Source organism: Falco peregrinus, chromosome 13 (assembly GCF_023634155.1).
Source record: "Falco peregrinus isolate bFalPer1 chromosome 13, bFalPer1.pri, whole genome shotgun sequence".
NCBI classification, from domain to species: domain Eukaryota; kingdom Metazoa; phylum Chordata; class Aves; order Falconiformes; family Falconidae; genus Falco; species Falco peregrinus.
This window is the reverse complement of record NC_073733.1, coordinates 20837078-20858960: the sequence shown is the minus strand read 5'-3', so window position 1 is coordinate 20858960 and position 21883 is coordinate 20837078. Positions and strand designations below refer to the sequence as shown.

Sequence of the window (21883 nt, the reverse complement as noted above, 5' to 3'; positions counted from 1 at the left end):
GGTTTTCTTAAGATGTTGTCAGAAATAGTGTTAAATACACTTGGTACTGTCAAATAAAAGTAAACCCAAAAGCCTACCTATTAAGGTTGTAAAGGCAATTCTCCTTCTCTTTTACAAAGACACTATGGACTCATGAATAGAGGTTTCCTTAATAAGCAATTATTGCAAGTTGCTGTCTCAAACCTCTGCTCTTCTCAGCAAGCATACTAGATGTTCAGTGGACATTAGTTCCTGAAATTAGCAAAAATTCATATAATAATGAATACTAAGATATTTCTCAGATATTAAAAAAGTGAAAGTCAGTGACCAAGGATAAAACAGGAGATAAAGCGCAATAGTGTACATAATTTATAACATTAACGATTCCTTCCGCTATATATGGAAAGGTATTCAGTGTATGTTGGTTTTATTATACTGACTTGAAAGAATATCCACTCGATTGAGCCAGGTATGAATACAGCAGGCTAAGTTGTTTTAATATTGTTCTAGACCTAGATTTGAGTCATGTATTCTGACACAGAAAACCAGAAGGTAACAACTAGCTGAGAATAATTTGGTATCAGGATACCTGTACCTATGAACACACAGAAATATTTGGCTATTACAGAGGAAAACCCTCTCAGGGTATAATTACACAGTCAAGACAAGGGAGGAATTGACCACAGGTGAAATTATGTAGCTAACAAAACCTTAGGAGTAGAAAACTTCAGTCTACCTCTCAAATGTGCTTCCTGTCTGTCAGGCTGACCATACCTTTATACACATTCTCTCTCACTCTTTTCTAAGAAATCTGTAATTATGATGGCGCACACTGGCTAAATAGGTTACAAATCACACCTTTTTTTCCATTGCAGCAATGTTTTGCCTTGAATGAGGTATCTAGTAGATCAGTTGAGTCAGGTGAGGAGATGTTTTGGAACAAACTTGTAGAATCTTACATGACTGGGGAAGTGTCATGTACAGTGAAATGAAATGTAAAGTGGTGACTTCAGCTGAAGTGGGGATTATCATATTTTTTCCATTTAAGTGAAACATAATCTTGTTATTGCTTAGTTAGATTCTAAACAGATAAAAGTAGAAAGGCAAAGATGCAAAAAAGGAAATGGTCCCAGAAAACAAAAGAATGGAGTCCCTTTGCATTTCGTGAAGTAGAAAAAAGAAGATGCTGTGGTAGCGGTTTGTGTTTTCATGAATCAAGATGTCTTACAAAAAACCTCACAGCAGTATCCATACACAATTAGCTGCAAGGCTCAGAATGATAGGGGCAAGGGTAGTTGCTATTGAGACTGTTACACTCTGGCTTTTCAAAATTCTGTTCACTAGAGATGGAACCACTTTACATTTACATTTTTCTTATTCTTGTACCTCCCAAGCTCCCCTTTGTTCTCTCTTTGCCAACCACAGTGAAAGGGGACAGCATAAAGCAGGTTGCCTTCCCTACAATCTCTCCCAACAGGAGTCTTTCTGAAAGGTGCTTAATGAAGAAACATGGATTTATTTAATTTAATCTGGCAACAGTAATGCTTGGATTTAATTTTTCCATTGGCTTGTATTTTGTTTTCTATGTCCTCTAAATAAAAATGCCACAAGCTCATGTCCAGCATTTAGTCATTACTTTTCATTTTGTACATGACAGCTTGAGATAGTGCTATGTCATGCCTTCTGGTCACATCGTTTTTTGTTCTTTAGAAAGATGCTATTAAAATATCTAACAATATTATCCCTAGCTACAAGAAAGTTGAGCAAGAATTAGTCAGCCTTGTTGCATTTCTCCTTCATGACTTTCAATTTCCCTCCAACATAATCATATAATACGAATGTTAGATTAGAAATCATGCGTTGCTGTGACAACTGCAGATTGCTTCTTGTACTGTTGGAGCCTGTGTTCATAAAAACAATGAAGTATTCCTCATGGTCTACATTATGGCACATCTTGCATGGTAAATTTCAATGTATAATGACTTAGTATTGATTTTCTTGTTTGTCTTACAAAAAATGGATGTTAATTAAAATATGGTTTTGTTTAAAAATAAGTTATATAGCAATATTCACTGTGGCAGACATACAATATTACCATGCAGGGAAATACTTCCTTCTTCTGCAGGAAATGGTTGAATCAGTGTGTTAATGGTTAAGCGTGTCGGTTCAGAGGAAAGGATAGGCTTTTTGTTGTATACTAAATAATGACTAGAGGCCCTAAACATCACTGATATAAACAACATCATGGGTAATGTCTTTGTTTTCTATGAATTTGCTGCTTCCTACATCAGCATGTAACCTAGTATTTCCTAATCAAACTTTTTAAGTTAGTTTAAAAACATCTATTGCTATCAGTGTATGAAAATTGATTTTATTACTGATGAACCATAGTTACAGAGCAATATTCAATTTTTGTAATTCAGTTTCTCTAATTTCGTTATTCTGATAAGGCATCTGTTTAACATTGTGTAGTTATAAACGAATGGCAGGTAGACTTTAGATTGATTAATTCTAGATTAATTTTCAATAGTTACTTGTAATCTCAAAGTATCTACTTTAAAACTTTCTATTTATGAATAGTAAGATGGTAGCTATTATATACCTGCAAACAAAGAATAAAAAATGAACTCAAATATGTTTATGATTTGAGAAAAAAGGCACATGGATATTTGAGATAAGCAGCACCCACTATGTTTGGCATTATCAGAACAAAGGTTAATTTTAATATGGTAGCATACATACTCCTATCTTTTTACCTGAAATGTTTAACTTCGTTATTATTCTCTATTACATAACGTAAATGAATACAGTCTTAATTTTCCTGGAGGATGATGTTTTGACTGGTAATTTAAAATGGCATTCATTTAAATGATTTGTCTGGGACACTCACTTCATGACTGAATATTAACATATAACTATTATAATAAAATAGTTGTATAGTTATATAAATGGTATATATAACTATATATAAAAATACATATAGTTATATAAATAGTTGTATAGTTATATAAATAGTTATATAAAATAGTACTCATGGACGTACAGGCAGTGTGGTCTCCAGAATGATTAGATACTACTAGAGCTCCAGTATTTAAGAAAATATCACATGCTGTGGAAATAAGTGTTCTTAAGTCATACCATTATAATGTTTACAGTAAAGTTTCATATTCACATTAGTCTGGATCAGGAAAAGAATCATTACTTAAATGGAAAACACCTACTGTATTACAAATCTTGACACTGACAGGTCACTGTGATGAAGTCCTTAGTTGTACTGTGTAATCCAACGACCACCAAATATCAGAAGAAAGATTGGCTGGTGTTTGTCCCTTTTATTGTCCCTTTATTGAATTCAACAATTTAAACTGGCTCTCTAGAAACCTCTTTGTTCAGCCTATGGATACTGCACTTTGGGCATCTCCCTCAGAGCTGTGGATTTTACTCCCCGTGGAGCTGCACTGCTGCCTCGATTCCTTCTGGCCAGACAGAGTGGGCGCTGCATGCAAAGCCACGGAGGCTGATAAGACTTGCTCCATGGCCTTTCCCAACCTATCACTCTGACTTAAGAGAAGTGGAGGCCAGTTGACTCCTAATTTTAATGTCTCTTGAAATATGTGAATAGGTCTGCAATACATTGCTGAGCAATTTTCAAAACGGGGCCGCAAAACTCAGGAACAAAATCCCATAGATGGTGACTCTTGGATAGGCATTTACATAATAGTGAATTTTTAAAATGTTTGTCTTCAGCAGTTAAAAGCGATTCACTGAGTACCATAAAGCAAGCAAAGAAGATCTGGACCAGTTCTTACTGTGCTTTTAAATGGTAATAAATTACAGAAACTTCTTTCTATGTGCATAGGAATAACTCCTTTCTTAATTACCTGCATAAAGCAAATTGCCAGCATAAAACTCTACTGTTGACATAAGATGTCAATAAAGGAATGCACGAAGCTTTCAACAAACTGCCTTGCTAGGAACAAAAGATCAACAGCTGAGGGAGTACACATGCCAATAAGTGCAATGTGCACCGCAGTGTGCCTGGAAAATAATTTTATAATTAACTTCCTCTGTTAAACACCATAAATATACAATTTCCAAAAGAAAACAGATTACTGGGGAGACTGTTTGGATCTACCCCTCTTTGTGACATGAAATCATGATGTGGCCACAGCTGACATGAAGCATAAAGCACTGTACACAGCGCTCAGGGGCTCTGCCACTTGCCTGCAACCTCTTTTCCAGTGGAATTACCCCACCACATACGTGCTTTCTATTCATAGGAGAATTCAAAATATCATAACCCAAATTCATCCTGCTATGAATCATAATGGCATTCATCTGTATATTATCATGTCTAAGGGGAAGAACAAAACTCAAAACAGCTACAGTACTTCGAGTGCCGTGCTGAAGCTCCTGTGTTTGGTGATATGCAGACTTACACTTGTAAACCCAAATGGGAAAATTCATGTTAACTCTTGCCAACTAAAAAGGTGGCAGGTTTGTGTTAACACTAGGAATAAAAAATTATTAAAAAGAGGTAGTTTCAAGATCTCCAAGTTCTAAAGGAATTGTCAATTTAGCTAGGTTAGAAGTCAGCAGTCTCTCCATTAACTTAAACAATTATACATTTTAATTGCTTATTCCTTTTTCTCCACTGTTTTCTGTCACTACCTCATGTTAATGTTACTACCTCAGCAGTCATCAACATATAGTACAATTTTCCATACTCTTTTGGATCAAAGATTTTACCCATACCCTAAAAAATTCAATACTATCTTTAGTTGTTACATTTACAAAGAATAAATAACAAAGAAGACAACTGCAGTAGAAATTTTAAGGCAGAGGTTGGGGCAGTTACTGACATGGTATAATTACACCAGCAAGCAATTAGTACAGGTGCATCGGCTTTATATCTGTGTTCAGAAATAGCTTCTTAACTGAAATATTTTTCTTATATCTCAGCCAACTGATGTGGTTTATCTCTAACAGATGCTGTGGTCCTATGATTTTGCATAGGAAAAAAGCATCTCTCACTGTCCAACGCCACGACATTGCCCAGCAGGTCAGAGCTCAAAGGAAAGAGTCTGCCTGTGTGGGGGCTGTCTGCATTTTTCTTGAATAAGCAGAAACAAATGAGAGGGGAAAAAAAATATAGGTGAGTTGCATCGTAAATATTGCTGCACAAACAAACTGAATTGATGAAGTTGCAGTTTTGTCTGATATCTTGTCACCGCTGAAGCACATACAGCGCACCACAGAGCTGAAGTCACATCGGTGCCCTCAGCTATGATAAAGTCCTTAGTATGTCAAATGTCTCTAACTGGTGTCCAGTTTGCTACTGATGGCTGGAGCGATGTACAGTGCAGAGGTAAGGTGATCCAAAATCAAAAGGTGTAAAAGACACATAACTGAATTGTTACTTGATTAAACTGAATTTTACAAATATTATAGTAGGTAAACAGGTACCAAAAGAGAAGTGGTCACCATAAAAATATAAACAATAGTTTATCAAGAACAATCAAATTAAAATACTGCATTTTATCACCTGGTTTTCATGCAGCATTCTGCTTCTAAACTTCCTTACCATCAGGTTTACTTTCTGTTTTTTGGCCATGGGCACATGTAATAAGGCACTTCAAGCACATACTGAATTTTAAAAACGACATTCATGGTAAATAAATGACATTTATGTTTTGTCATGTTCTAATTAAATAATAAGGACAATGAATATATCCTTTATATACTGGTTAATGAAGAGTGCTGTGCTGATTAATGAAGAGTACTTTATGAAGACAAAAAAATCTTAACATAATTAACAAACATAAAGAATTGTAGGGCTGGAATGAATCAGAAAACTCATCACATCAATTCTCCTGACCAAAGAAAAGATGAAATCTGACCTCCACAGCACCATATTTGAGTCACAGCTTATTTGGTGTCCAGTATAATCTAGCAGTTACCTCAACCGTCATTTCTTAGCTGGCTTCATTCGAGTAACAACTCACACGCATGTGTTAACAGGTCTTTGCCTGAAGTTCAATAAAGACAAGGACAGAGATGGGTCTCTGAATTTAAATCCTGTTCCCCAAAAGTTTGTGACTTGCTATCATATATAGATGTAATATTTAAGCCCTGTTTTTATCATATGCTTGTCTGTAATAAAAATATGGAGCTGCATCAGAAGCAGAATTTGCCTGGAATATTCCAAATGTCGTGTGCCTTTGAAGGTGAATCTCTGATAAATTTCAAGCGTAGCTATTCAAGTTATTCATATCTTTTATACTTATTACACTTAAAACATGCCAACCTAGCTTGATTTTGAAAATGTCATGTGAAATAGTGTCAGAAGTCATCCAAAAGTCAAGATGACTTCTGACAACTAATGTTTTTCTCCCAGTAAGCTTTGTTACCTTGTTAAAAAAAAAATAAAAATTGTTATGACATGATTTGTTCTGAACAGCCGTGCTGGCTGATATTTATCTCCTTGTTATTGTCTAGATGCTTAATGCTTTCTGATTACTTCTTCAAGTTTTCAGTTTATATTTCCTTTTTCAAAATTTCATGTTTCTTCTTTTAAAAAAAGGTACCATATTTTCACTGTCCTTACAGGAGAACGCTGAAATTATTTCTCCTGGCTTTCTACCTAAAATGAAATTCATAGAACTCAGCTACTTTGGAATCATTTAAATATAGATTTATCTCTGCCCTCTCTAGGTTAAGCCATGTTATTAAACCATTATTACTGATGCTAAAGTTGTTAAGACAACTCAGCATCCTAGTGAGCACTAAAGCAAAGATGACATTAAGCAATTGGGATTATAATTCTTCATTGATAATTTTACCTCCTGACTGAGTGGGAATATAATTCCTTAGTCACCACAAGGCTAATGCACCTCTGGAAACTTTTTTTTTTTTTCTCAATATTCAGATTTTGCTTGTTCAAACCTGTACACATATAGAAAAGAAGTATTTCTCTGTCTTCTACATGCTTCCTCTCTGGGTAGGTTCACGTGAACCTTGAGTTTTCTTAATGTGTTGTTCTCAACACATTAACCCACCCCACATAGAATATGATATGACAGGTAGACAGAGCCACACTAGCACATTTGCAGCTAGCTTGCCCATCTTTGCACCACAGTACATAGCATCCCCTACTATAATTCAACAAAAAGGCATCAGACTCAAGGATATTTTTCTTGACTTCTTTCTTTAAGATACTTAAATTTCTGTCTTTAGTTCACTAATCCCCAGTACTATATTCTGAAGGTCAGTATTTCAGTTCTCTGCAGCGACAGTTGTACAGTAAGGAAAACACATAAATATTTTTCTTTAAATTTAATTTTCCCTTCCATAATATACTATAGCTACCATGTTGAATCAGCTGCTGAAGATAAACCAACAATTATAATATCAACAAATTTAATGGAGCACTTATTTTTTGCTTCCAGTATTTTTCAGTCTCTAAAGACCTTTGTCTTTGAAAGATTTAATTATGTTAGTGGTATTTCTGCTGCAGTTAAAGGTCATTCTACAAAATGTGAAAAAAGTACCAAGGACTGAAGGAAATTATTAGATTTTAAGTCCCTTTGTAAATATTTGCAGCTTAAAAATGATTGCTCTACCCATAAATACCCTATGGGAAATTATTTATTTCAAGAAACTAGTTCTGTGTGTTTGCAATAGGGATGGTTGAGTATTATTTTAGATGATTTCTGCAAGCTTCAAAGATAAGTGCAATGTAATGCATACTCCAGTACAATACTTGGAGTGGATATAATGAATCTGAAAAAAGATATTTTTGAAAAAATACTTTACTGGAAAACATTAAAGAAAGCTTAAGAGGTAAATAGCAAAACTTGAACGTTAAAGAGTATGAATTTGGCATCAAGTAGCTGATGCAAAACTAATGAGCATATAATCCAATTTTGCAGTTTCTTCATTTTCAATGAAGCATTGAAGGAAAACAAATGAAAAAGTATAGTCATTAAACTCACTGAGACAAATTAAGTTTTGTAAGCTGTAAACTACAAAGGAAACACATTATAGGTGAACTTGATTTGCCCCTTTTTCTTTTTTTAAAAAAGAAAAGAATATGCATTTGAAATTGTAACAAAGAGCTTCAGAAGAAAGCTAAAGACTTTATTGCACTGATTTGGTGTATCTTAATGTGTTTGCAATTTGCCCAGACAGAAACACGTGTGCACCAGTATGTGTGCACTATGCTCACGCGCAGCGCGCCTGGGGATTTCAGAGGCACCAGGTCTGCTGTTTCTCCGGAGACATATACATACACCTCCGGGCTGCTGTACCACACCTATACCAGAAATAACGTGTCTCTTCAGACTGTGAGTGATTGTCCATACCCTGTGAGCCTGGTGGGGCCAGGCCTGAAGGAGTACATGGAACTCTGGAGCATGGGAAAGGCATCAAATACACTGGGGATCTAAAGGTTCCTGACATACCAGTGCCCCAAAGATGCCATATTCCAAACGGGCTGTAGGATGTCTATACATGAAGCACAGAAATACAGAAAACTTCGTCTTGATAGATTTTCAGACAGAAAAAAGAGATATGTCTGGAAAAGCCCCGGCACATGCTAGCTATACCCACCATGATTTTGTTCTGTGCCATTCTGAAAAGTGCTGACGTACCGTATTGCAGAACACAGAAAACACTACTGTGTCCCAATTCAACATTATGTTATAATTTGATTTCTACTTGTTTCCCTTGAATTCTGATTAACTGTTTAATGAGGTATGATCTTTGAAAATGTAAGATCTAATTTATCACTTTTTTCTGATAATGTTGCTCATTCAACCTGATTTACCCATTTTTATTTCTATATTTTCTGAACTGATGTTCAGTTGTGAATGTAATCCCACATTCTGCTAAATGTAATATGTTAATTTCAATGAGATTTTATCTCTCCTAGTCATTTATGAATATGTATTAACTATATCAAAGACAACTAGTAGATTAAGTCAAGTAGCTGCCATTATTTCCTAGCTGGGCTTGGAAATTTAAGATGCTTTACCTTTTAGTGATACCTGATATTAAACTGAGGAAACATTTTTATAAAAAAACCTTTCACTAAAATAATGCTGAAGATTGAAGCATTTTCAAGACATCATACTCATGTATATCAACAAATACATTACTATTTTACTAAAAACCATATGAATATAAACGCAAATAATTTTCTAAGAAAATATCAAAAAGGTGTTTTGATCTGCAAAATAATCTATATCAAAAGGCAGTAAGAAATGATGTCTTAAAAAAACAGCATGGGTGTTTGTAAGTGGGACAGCTAACAGAATTTTGGAGTGGGAGGAATATATTTATAATGTACATTTCCATGAAAAGGCAGAGAAATTAGTTTGTCTTTATTATTTGCATTCAGATCCTAAAGGCTATATAATATACTGATTTCATCACCTTCTAGTTTGGTAATTTGTCTAGAATTATATGGTCCTTGTCAAGTTGTCTTCTGATTAATTCCTATTTAGTAATGTAATTTAATGTACAAAGTATGAAGAGAAACAGAAATAAGACCTAAAGACATGTATTATCCAAAATTTCATACCACAAGATATTTTAGATATTAGTATCCCAGGAAAAGAGGGGGGTTTTTTATGTTTTTTATCGGTGAATGATCAAGAGGCTGCATTCATTGCACCGACACTGTGCAAACAGTGCATCTTTAACACAAAACTGATAGGAAGCAGAAAACTCAGTAGCACCACCAACTACAGGTAACTGCAGTAAACTGCCATTGATGTCAGCCTTAAAAATGAAAACCTGCAGATACCAAACGGAAAATATGGAAGATGGTGTCAGAGTAAGACAAGATTATGAGCGCTTGTTAATTTTAGATATTTCTGTACTGCCATTTAATGAAAAATTGTATGAAGAATGTAACCTGCATTTATAATGCCGCACTCAGTGTGCTGCCTGTTTCCCTTGCAGGCTGTCAACGACCAGCAGCTCGCTGCTTGGCATGAACACCAATGGCTCCGATGAGTATTTCCAGTCTACAAACCACGCAGAGCAAACTTTCCGCAAAATGGAAAATTATCTGCAACAGAAGCAGCTGTGTGATGTTCTTCTTATTGTTGGAGACCAAAAGATCCCAGCTCACAGGTACATTGCCCAATATTGTTTACATGGCTTCAAAGCCTGAAATTTCCAAATGCTAGGCCAAGTTAGGCCTATCCTGTTTATTTATGAATGAATGGTTACTATAATTAGGACATCAACCAACAACAGAATAAAATTATGTGAACACTGTTTCATATTCATTATTTCAAATAGAATGAAATTCAAACCTGAACCTTTAATAATGTCCATCTTCCCTTCTTGCTGCTGTCAAACTATTGTGAGATCAGTGAAGAAAATCTGCCCAAACAAGCACTATGGGAGAAAATTAGATTACTAATTACCCTTTTAACTTTATTGCACACTACTGCTGTAAGATTTGAGTCCTATGCTAAAGATAATGTTTCCATTGCACACAGAATTTATGATATAATAATACTGAATTTGATGCTTGCTATTGAGATATGAAGTAATTTGCAGTCCTCCTAAAATACTTTTTATTTTAAGGTTGGTTCTCAGTGCAGTGTCTGATTATTTTGCTGCAATGTTTACTAATGATGTACGTGAAGCAAAGCAAGAGGAGATCAAGATGGAGGGAGTAGACCCTGATGCGCTGAAGGCTTTGGTGCGCTATGCCTACACAGGTAATTCTTCCTCCATTACCCACAGCGTTGTTGTAAGGGCAGATAAAGTTTATTCAATGCATACATAAGTGTCACTTCTTCCTTTTCGTGCTAATACATGAATACCTGCATAAATCATGCATATGTAACGTAAACCTTTCTCTAGAGAGGATGAAAAAATATAATTGTTTTATATAATTTATTCTAGAAGATATGCAGAAAAGTTATCATATACATTAATACTGGACACCTGTCTCTAGATACAAATTATTTCAGGAATTTTAAAAAGAGAACATATTATGCCTGTTGCCCACCTTATGCAGTGACACCCAAGAGTATCCGATGAACCTTCCTGCCACGGGCAGCTACAGCAATGGTCTGCCAGGGTGGCACTAACTTGGCTCACTCAAGGCTCTTGAGTAGGAATAATCACAGGAAAACAGGAATATGATCACACCCACAAGCAGAACAACTTTTACTATGAGAAAGTGCCACCACATTCTGAAAAAGGTGTACTAATGTTCTCTTGAACAATTAGATTTTATCTTAATGAAATTAAATATTTTACCTTAATACCAGAATATGTAGCTTTTTCCCAGTCTGTTTTCTCCTGTTTTCAATATTTACCCCTGTATGGCTGAATCTGGAATGGTTGAACCAAAGAGCCAAAAAGACCAAGTCAGAGCATTGTGAAATCCCTTTCATCTGCACTCTAGTGAGCAGGGGAAAATGCTGTAGAACGTGACCAGGGTATTAGTCTCTGTTACAATTAGAAACATTCAAAGTTATGCACATTGCAGAAGTCTGCACGTTCAGGCATCTGACAAGCCTGCGAAACACTTTCTCCCCTACCAAGCCAAATGGACCAAAAAGGTCCAAATCTCCAAAGGAGAAGATTACTCTCCCAGGAAGTAACAACACTTAACTGACCAGAAAACCAGCTTTCTGAATTTATGAACATTTATTGGTAAATAATCCACCCCCTCAGCTAACTGCTCTTAGCAAGAACATTCACTAGATCCTTGTCATCTGCTGTCCCACCCAGGACATTGCTTGTTTGCCTTTGAATGATGCTGACACGGGGAGGATGGAAGATGTATCAGAGGCCTTTATTGCTGTTCTTATAGTACTTTAAAAGGCATTAAAAGACTGGGGTTTTTTAAAAAGATTAAAGTAAAGCAAAGACCCTATTATATTTGCCATATTAGCATTAGCATAAATTTTAAAAATAGGAGACTTCTTGACATGCTAGGTCAGGGACTTCTTATATCTGGACTGTCACATAGAGAATTCTCGAGAAGGCTAAGTAATCTGCAACCCAAATTGGAAGCATAAGTTTCTATACACAAAATAAAACCTGTTTGGAGGTACAAACAAGGAGATAAATACAGGGGGTGAGAGGGAATGCTGCAGAACATCTACAATGCAGTGATATTGGGACACTGAAATAGAATATATTCCCTGAGGAAATAGATTAGTACAAGTGCAAAGGAGCTGGGTGGTGGGCTACTTATTATCCACATACATCTCAAAATCATCCCTCTTGATTAAATTTCATCTCAGTTTACTTAGTGCAAAGCCATATGAAAGAACATATACAGCAGTACTAAAGCAAACGCCAAACTATGAAATAGTATAAGTTTGCTTGTGAAATCAGGATTCCCTCTTTGCTTTGAGCCATTATATTGCAATCTGTATTTGCAGGAGCATGTACCAATTTTGCTATATACATTCAGTAACTATTCTGAGTTGTATAGTAAGAAACAAACCCAAACATTGCCCTATTCTGCACCCTGCCAGCCTTTCCACATTTTTTGCAGAAGCTGGAAAGTATTATTTAAGTTACAAAGCAAGGCACATCAGGAAGAGATGGGATTGTGCTACGGTAAGATTGCTGGAGACTGCTATAGAAAACAGAATTTTCCCACTGCCTCTGTCACAGGTTTTCATGTGATAATAACTAAGCCACTAAACTAAGTGCTACTTTTTTTCCTAGGTAATGAATTATAAATGTGACTTTCAGAGATAAGAGCTATAATTTTCAGAATTGTTTACATATTCTGCTGCAATAAATCAGAAGTGAACTTTGGACAAGAAACCTCTACAGTTCTACTCCGATGATAATTTTGACTGTAATCTCTCAATACCGCCCTTCTCCATGTGTTAAATGGAGACGGTGTGTATCACCCTTTCACAGAAGAGGCTGGAAAAGAAATTAATGTTTCTGAGGCGGCTGGTGGTTGTAATGATAAATGGAAAATGCAGCCATAAAAAACCCCCACAGTTCCTTTTTCAGAATAGGATCTTAGTGCTGCATATCAGCTAGGGAATTGAGCCATCCACTGGCGAGATGACAAGAATGGAAGATCTTATTAAATTAACACCTTTCAGTCTATCTATGAACACTCGGTAATGGAAGAAATCGGGTTTCCTGCACACACTGCTGGCATTTCCTCTCTTTTGATACTGAAGTTCTTGTGGGTAATATAAACTTACGATATATATTTTTATTAATTGATATATGAATTTTAGGACAGGCTTTTCTCCGATCACACTTGTTTTATTTTACTTCTTTTCATGCAAAATCAGACCTAATACTATTAGAACTCCAATAAAAATGTCGCAAGCACTGCATTCAAAATCCACCAAATCCTTTAAGTTTGTTAAAATATATGCTTAAAGAGTCCTTCAGCAAGAAAGGAAAATGAATTTGTGCATTACAGAACACTTCTTTTCAAAATTTTACAGAGGAGGAGAAAAACTGAGGAGTGGGAAGCTTTAAAGTAATAATATAAAGAAAATGACTGAAACCTAAACTTTTTTTTTTTCCCCCCCGCTATATGCAAACTGCACAGGTATTCTAGAGTTAAAGGAAGACACTATAGAAAGTTTGCTAGCTGCAGCTTGTCTTCTCCAGCTCTCGCAGGTTATTGAGGTATGCTGCAACTTTCTCATGAAGCAGCTCCACCCATCCAACTGCCTGGGGATTCGCTCTTTCGGAGATGCTCAGGGCTGCACGGAGCTCCTGAAGGTGGCACACATGTACACTATGGTAAGAGGAACAATCTAACTGCCTTACAGTGACAATGCTAACAGCAAGTGTGAACACTCTCCTGGAAAACACACGGCCTTTGGGACTCGGGGCTGCTGTGGTGGTGCTGCTCTTCCCATGCTGGCGGGGTCAATTCTGTCGAGTCCCTGATGCAGAGACATCTCTGCCCAGCTCTGTCTCCAAAGGGAAATTTAAGAACTGTGACTGTTACAGAAGCATTGGAAGGAGAGAAAAGCACTCTTGGGGGAAAATAAATAAATAAATCAGTTCTGTTTTTCCCCCTTCTGAGTTTTGCCTTTTAGAAGGACATACTTACTGAATTTAAATTTGCAGTATGGTGGATATGTATTTCTTCCAGAAAATGTAATAGGGCCTTAACATGGCTAATGTCAAGATGCAAACACCAATCGCCCATTCTTAGGCTTTTGATTCAACACAAAGAAAATTCTAAAGCTGATTTTAAGGTGAGACACACATAAAAGGACCCCAAACAAAGAATTTATGGGAAAGGTTTGGAATGCTGAAAAGAAGCACATCCCTGACAGAAGCATAATCCTCCTCTGGCTCAAAGCAAGAAATGAATATTCAGAGTGTGGGAAACAGAGAGGCAAGATAGCTTGCTGTGAAACTAAATCAAGGGATAAATATTCAGGGCAACAAGATGTGCTATAGCAACTTTAAACTCAAAAAGAATAGCAACTGCTACAGCTAAACAGATATAAAAAGAACTACTTGTTAGGAGACACATGGCAGCTTTATGCTTGAAATATTAGTGTAGTATGTCGAAACGAGTTTAGAGGCTTCATAATGCTGAAAGCATTCCAGCAAGAGACTGTACACTTCCACATGCTGAAATAAATGATAGTGGCATGTGCAGATTGAACGCACTGGTGGTGCTCCTTCCTGTCGTACCAATGAATGGTTCGCTTAGCAGCGATCTAGAGTCTTTTTATATTTTCAAGTTTGGAAAAGGGCATTTAAGGTAGAAGGTCACTCAGCCTCTGTATGATAGTGCTGTCCTTCCTGCTCCACAGCTTTTTATACTCAGCCAAAACCAGGAACCTCCCCCCTTTGCTCCTGCCTCATTTCTCCCACCAGCCCCAGCACAGGGGCATCAGCTTTAAAATTTATGGTCCAAACTTCTGCAAAACTGAAATAAAATCGTATGGTGAGATATATGATTTTATGATGTCAGGTGAGAAGAGAGCTTTTTTTGTTTAGGTATTTTAACCAGGAAAACCTCCAGTTTTCCCCAGGAGTTAGACCTTTACTATTTTTTAGAACAGTGTGTTACAGAAATGACAGTTGGGCCTTTACGAACGCTGTCTAATGTGAAGTATGGTGAATCTATGAGACCCAGCAGTACTGTGCATATAGATTTTACACTATGTCTTCCTGAAACAGCCGGCAGCGTTTCCACCTCTATAGAACCACCTCCTGTATCTTGCGTGCAACACAGATCCAGAATGCAAGGGGACCTTGCATGTCATAAACCCACCCACCAAGTTTGCAGCTGCTGACAATTTAGAGACAGAAGAGGAAATCTGCACCTCTTAAAAAATCTTAAAGAATTTTTTTTAAACCCTTGAAGTAACATTAAAAAACTTTGGAGAATAAAAGATTATAACAATGCACACACACACAAGTGTTGTAGAAGGGGATAAAAACTCCATTCAGTTTTCTTGCATGCCAACCTCAACCACTTGTAAATGTGTACATTAGGGGAAAGACTATAAATCTGTACTGTAAATGTAGAGACCATGCACATGAACTAGTAGTATAAAAATATTTTTAGAAGACAATCAGCTATAAACACCACATCCATTCAATAAAAACAAGCACAATGGAGACCTTTCCCTTCAATTACTTTGGCCATTGATGCAAAGTATTAACAGTTTCCTGCCTGGTGTCTTGTTGTGCAGATAGAGCTCATTCTGATAAACATTTTGTGCTATATTTGTAACTAAATGTGGACTGGTCTTCCTGTCCCTATTCTCTGAATGCCACAAAATATTAAAGCAGGATATGCGTAACAAAGCAAAGTTAACATCTCCTTTAATCACTGATACTTCTATATTTACATCCTTGGCACTCTTGAAAGGACCTACAGAAATCTAAGACACTACTGAAAACAAATAATATAAATATCAGTTAATAAAATTTCTTCACCTGCCTTATTTCAATCTTGTTCCCAAATAAGATGTATTACTTCCAGATAAATAAAAGGAAATGAGTATTTCAAATGCAAACATTAATTCCTACACGCATCTCTTTGCAAGTAACATAACCCCCCCATCTCTCCTAACATTTCTTTTTTCCTTTGGATTTAGCACAAGCAAGCATACTTAATATATTTTAATATAAATTCTAGTATTGTTATAACTTGACTGTACAATGTATTATTTTTATGAAAAATAGTTCTTTGAAAGATTCTAGGGATTTAATTTTCGTGGACATTTCTGGAGCTGGTGAGTTTTATCATAGCAATAGCTTAGAGACTGAGACCCCTTTATTGGGACTCATCCAATTTTCTACTGCTTGACAAGTACTTTTAGAAAAGTGTGTTTCATTTCCCTCGCTCTATTACCTGCTACTAAGAGTGGAGACATATAGCCAACACCCGGCACAGCTCATTGTAAAAGGATCAGAAGGTTTCAATGTAATTTGCTTAAAACTTTTGAATCTGATTGTAACAGAACTTACACAGATTACTGAATGCCTGCTTGGCATTCTTAACATTCATATCTTCAAACTGTGTTTCTATAAAGCTGCAGTGTTAAGATCACAATGATGGACAAAACTGTCAGTGAGAAATCCCTAAGACAGGACATACCGACAAGAAGCCTGACAAACATGTCTGTAGGCACGGTGGTGTGAAGATGAGGATTATTCTTCAGATCTGCAAGAGTAAGACAGCAAAAAGCAGCCAAAATGTGCCTTAAATGGTAGAAGGAGATTCATTGATAATTAAAATATATTTTGCATTTCCTTATATTGTAGAACAGAACAGGAATGAAATTTATGCAAAGCCTACATGATCTAAGAAAATGTTATTTCAAGGTGTGAAAATGACCAGTGCATTGATAAATATATATATTTTATTTTATTTTCTTCTTAGGAACACTTCACAGAAGTAATTAAAAACCAGGAATTCCTTTTACTCCCTGCCAATGAAATTGCAAAGCTCTTGTCTAGCGATGACATCAATGTTCCAGATGAAGAAGCCATATTCCAGGCGTTAATGATGTGGGTGAAGCATGATTTGCAAAATCGGCAACGAGACCTAGGAATGCTTCTTTCTTATATTAGACTGCCTCTGCTTCCACCTCAGGTATGGATGCGAAGGGCGAAGAGGGAGCTTAACTACCAGCTGAAAGGCTTGCCTCCACCTCAGGCATTGCTTAGACAGAGAAAACAATTCTGTGGAAAGGTTCTGGTTTTGGCTGGGGTTTTTTGGTGCATTTTTTGCCTTTTTTTTTTTTTAATCTGTACAGTAGATATGCTTATTATTTGTCAACAGATGAAAAAAAACCCCAACAACCCACAATGCCTGTGTAATTACTAGACTCAGAATTACCTGTACAAAAATACCAGTCTAATGGTATTACAAAAGTACAGTGCTCCTGTGTGGGTCGGCAACAGTAGTAGTTTTCCTCTAATAACACAGCAGCTTAAGATACCGTGCAAAGACGTTTAGATTTATCAAACTGCAGGACAGATAAAGCACAATACTTATTTCTTTATTGCCATAAAGTATAGACAAAAATTAAAAGGTCTAGACTATTGCTGACTATTCTGAGCGGTGACATTACTTGTCCTTTAAGACTGAGGCACTTCATCGAATAAGCATCAGAGATGGGCGTAACTGTTTTACAGTAAGCTGACACTATTGTATCTGTGTCATAGAAGAATCTATATATCTTATCAGAAAAGCTTATGGGAAAATCACGACTGTCAGGACACTACAGCTACTTTATGGAACTCCATGACTGAAGCTGCAAATATTCAACTTTGGATTAGGTATCAAAATAATATGCATTCAGAAGGTGCAGTACTACATTTGCAATTTTAACCTTTTCTGAAGGTTAAAAGAAAGTTTTTGAAAAAATAAAGCAAAGACATCATACTTAAAGACTTTTTTGCCTACCTTTATATTGTTTTGCTTGCATTAAGGCAGAGTTTCCAGCAAAGCTTGAGTGAGCGGTGAACTGAAAATGAGTATTTGTAGCTACAAATACTTTAATTACTAAAGTACATAGAATTTTAATTATTTCTATATAAAAAAGATTCTCACTTTTTGTTTCTTAGTTACTAGCCGACCTAGAAAATAGTCCAATGTTTGCAGACGACCTGGAGTGTCAGAAACTTCTTATGGAGGCTATGAAGTACCATCTTCTACCAGAAAGACGGTCCATGATGCAGAGTCCTCGAACTAAGCCCAGAAAATCTACAGTGGGTGCACTTTATGCTGTAGGAGGTATGGATGCCACTAAAGGTAAGTTCAGAAATTAATTTAATTGTATTAATCAATTGTATCACATACACTGAGAGAATATCTGAAAATTATTTAAAGTTTTCTGTTAGGAAAACAGTGATTCAGGGTGAAAAAGGTGGGGGGGAAAGCCCCACAGAACACAATCCCATGTGTTAGATGTTCTTTCTTCTTACAAGAAGCATATGTTTGTAAATGATATGCATGTATCTTGAAGTGCAGACTGAAGAAGTTTGATTCAGATGGTGATTTTAAAAAAAGTTTTGTCGGTAGTTGTGCATGCAGTTTGACGATTCTTTTAATGCTGTTTTAGAACCCTGTGCTCTTTTTTGACAAAGTTAGAAGGCTGGAAAAATTTTTAAAGAGGAGGAAAATAAAACCAAAAGGCATTACTGAACTATAGAGAGTTCTTAGCTAAAGCTTATCAATCCTTACTGTAAAATTTCAGATGGGAAGATTTGTACTTTTTCACAAGTGCTACAGTACGTGCAGCTTTTTTTTCAGGAGTTCATACACAGGGATTTCTCAGATTTGTGGCTGAAAGTTAAATGTTTTAAATGTATTCCAGTTTTTATTATTTGATTTTCACAACTGCAATCAGCTTATAGCTTTACACATTACAGTATTATATTTAGTAGGCAGTATATTGAATCATTTTCTACAGGAATGTTAACTTCAAACCCACAGCTTGGAGCCAAAGAATTATAATTAGTTTAAAGTCTAGCGACTTGCTGAACAGTATTACTTTTAGCTGTGTGACTTCACTTTTAATAGAATCACAAAGAAGCTAATCCATTACATGGTTTGCAAAAAGTTGCTGATGACTGTTTTTTCCTATATGAGAGCTCGTGCAATGCTACCTTTACTATCTCTATGCAATCAAATCAAGTGCAAAATACACATTCATCGCCATCACAACATGAGAACATGCATTCCTAGGACAATTTAGCAAAATAAAGTTAAACCGTATCAATTAGCAGAGTTTAATTAGCAATACTATGAATTATATAAAACAACCAAGAATTCAAGGTAATCATTAAGCTAACTTCAACTGAACTAAGAATAAGATTTTCTGATGGGTTTTTCTCAGTAAAGGTTACGCACAAAGGGCTGTTTCAGTCAACAGCTGCTCTTCCCATTGGTGCCCCCTTTACTGATCACCTTGGAATGAAGCCAATTGTTTGAACTTTCGCCTTTTGATGGTTAAGAAGAACAGCACTTCCTCTCCTCCCTGCTGTCCTCTACAGCTCTGACTCATACTTTGAGCCTGCGCTGGATTGTAAAATAAAGGAAACACCACCTAAGAGCCTGGGATGCACTGGAAGAACAGCTCTGAGAAGGGAGTAACTTACACCTCTGGCAATAATGCGCTTTCTGTGATAAAGAAAACTGGCAGGGAACACCAGGTTTGGCTTTGTGCTTATCTCAGGTGGTATACGAAGTCAAATCTCAACTTCAAGTGATCAAAAGAAGATCAAAGAGCTACTTTTGGGCTGGTATTTCGAAAAATGTGAATGTGCCCAAGCCACATTAACTTTAAAAACCTACCTTCCAGCCTCTGTAAAAATTGCAGCCTACAGGGTATATATGAACACGCTGTATACCTTAATGTATTTTCCCTGTTTTTCAGTTAGTGTGCGAGATACTTCTTTTGAAGCTGAGAACTTTGGGGCAGTCGCGTATTAGCATAGAATAAATGAGAAGGAATCAAAGCAAAGAAGAGCAAACAGACTAAAAAAAAAAAGGGGGAAGAACAGTCAAAGAAATGCAGTTTCTCAGAATAAAAGAAGACAGGAGAAGGGAAAAAGAATTTTTTTCTTTTATTGAAGATGGATCTGCTGGTTTCTTTCCCAGTCTCTGCATCCGGAAAAACATGTTAGAGGAGAGAAAAGATATAAGGATATTTCACTAAATGCATTAAGTCTACCACATGATCTCTAACAGATTTCTAAACCAGATGCTACCTTTCTTTTCTGCTTTATCGCATGGTGGTTTTGCTGCTGTAAATCATTCTTTAGCCACTAACTGCCTATTGTAATTCTCAAAATACTGCTTCTCTCCTCTCAAATCCCAGTGGAGGAACAGGCAGGAACTCGGCTCCTTTTCTCAGCTGGTTGCCTTCAGCTGAGTGAGGCTGACCTCCAGGGTGCTCTGTACCTGCAGCTGGCAATTGCCTCTTCTACCTTGGCCGTTACTCAGCCATCCCCCCACTGTGCTAAATCAGCTCTCACCGGAGAAATCACCGCTGACGAGTGACCGATGGGGCCAGCGCACGGCAAGGTGTCAGTTTTGAATGGCACAGATCTAGGGCCTTATGATTACTTGCAGCAAAAGCATGGCTAGAATTTCAGTGACCTGAAAAAACTGAAAATACAGCTTATATATTACAGCAGACAAGCAGTTACTGCAAGGCTGCTGCAAAGATGAAGCTCAGGGAAGCTACCTGTGGGAACCAAATGTGTACTCACACACAACTAAGGCTTCTACCTGTCTTCATCATAACAAGGAAAACATCCAAACTATTCATGAAGAGGCATGCCCAAATCCTAAGACAGACACCTGGACCCATTTTCTGGTTTTGATCATCACTAATGATTTAAGCACAAACATGGTTAAAGTGTACGTCGTTGTGAGGTACCATATTCATAAGGATATTAAAAAAGACCCCAAAACTCAAACCATAAAACCCCTACCCTCATGGTATTTAAATAACAGGTTTAATTCATCTCTAAAATTTTCAGTATTGAAATTTTGAGGGCATTCAGTTCTGCATCTTCTTGCCCCCAGTTAATTCTCATAGATTTGACAATTATATATGCATGCAATTAATGTTAATGCAAGCTTTCTCTACTAGGTTCACGTTTCATAGTTGAAGTTACCAAGGAGCCACAGTTAAAACTCCACAGACAGTATTTCAAAATTTTACAATTTAATAATGTTTTGGGTTGTACCAGCTACCGACTGCTGTGTACTGATCAGTTCATGGCCATCTCATCATAATTATGTTGTTACAGGTACCACAACAATTGAAAAATATGACCTTAGGACTAATAGTTGGATACAAATTGGTACTATGAATGGTAGACGATTACAGTTTGGAGTTGCAGTAATTGACAACAAGCTCTATATTGTGGGAGGAAGAGATGGTCTGAAAACTTCTAACATCGTTGAATGTTTCAACCCTATCACCAAAGTTTGGACTATAATGCCTCCTATGTCAACACACAGACATGGCCTAGGTAAGAGGTGCTCTTTCTTTGTAAATGCTTGCATTGCATACAAATGAGTTTTCATTGACAAAACTACAGTTGAGATAATTTTTGAAACATTTGATAACACGTGGCAATATTTGTAGTAGATATTTTTCAAAGACAGAGTTGCCTATTGCCATAATTTTATGACAGTGATATGTATTAGTGTTCACCTAACTTACACTGGTCTTCCAGAGTTAATTTTAATTTTAGAACATTTCAAAATATAAGCAACAGTGAAAAGTATCTAGTCTTTATCCAATTTAATGGTCAAGAGATATGTTTGTGATACAATAACTATTTTCAGTTTGGCTTTTTTTAAAATTATGACTTAAGTTAAGCCCATAGGTACCGAGCACCTCTGAAAATCAGATCAGAGAACTACCCACAC

The 21883-nt window shown here is 36.5% G+C and overlaps 1 protein-coding gene across 3 annotated transcripts in view; it reads left to right on the top strand.

Moving 5' to 3' along the window:
• KLHL4 (kelch like family member 4) overlaps positions 1 to 21883 on the top strand; it is a 95336-nt gene that overhangs the window by 63117 nt on the left and 10336 nt on the right. For all 3 annotated transcript variants that reach the window (XM_027785682.2, XM_027785684.2, XM_005236728.3), the window contains 6 exons: positions 9946 to 10119; positions 10582 to 10718; positions 13553 to 13749; positions 16868 to 17080; positions 18058 to 18244; positions 21256 to 21480. In XM_027785682.2, the coding sequence (XP_027641483.1) occupies positions 9977 to 10119; positions 10582 to 10718; positions 13553 to 13749; positions 16868 to 17080; positions 18058 to 18244; positions 21256 to 21480 (1102 nt within the window). In that variant the 5' untranslated portion in view covers positions 9946 to 9976. The remainder of the gene's footprint in view (positions 1 to 9945; positions 10120 to 10581; positions 10719 to 13552; positions 13750 to 16867; positions 17081 to 18057; positions 18245 to 21255; positions 21481 to 21883) is intronic.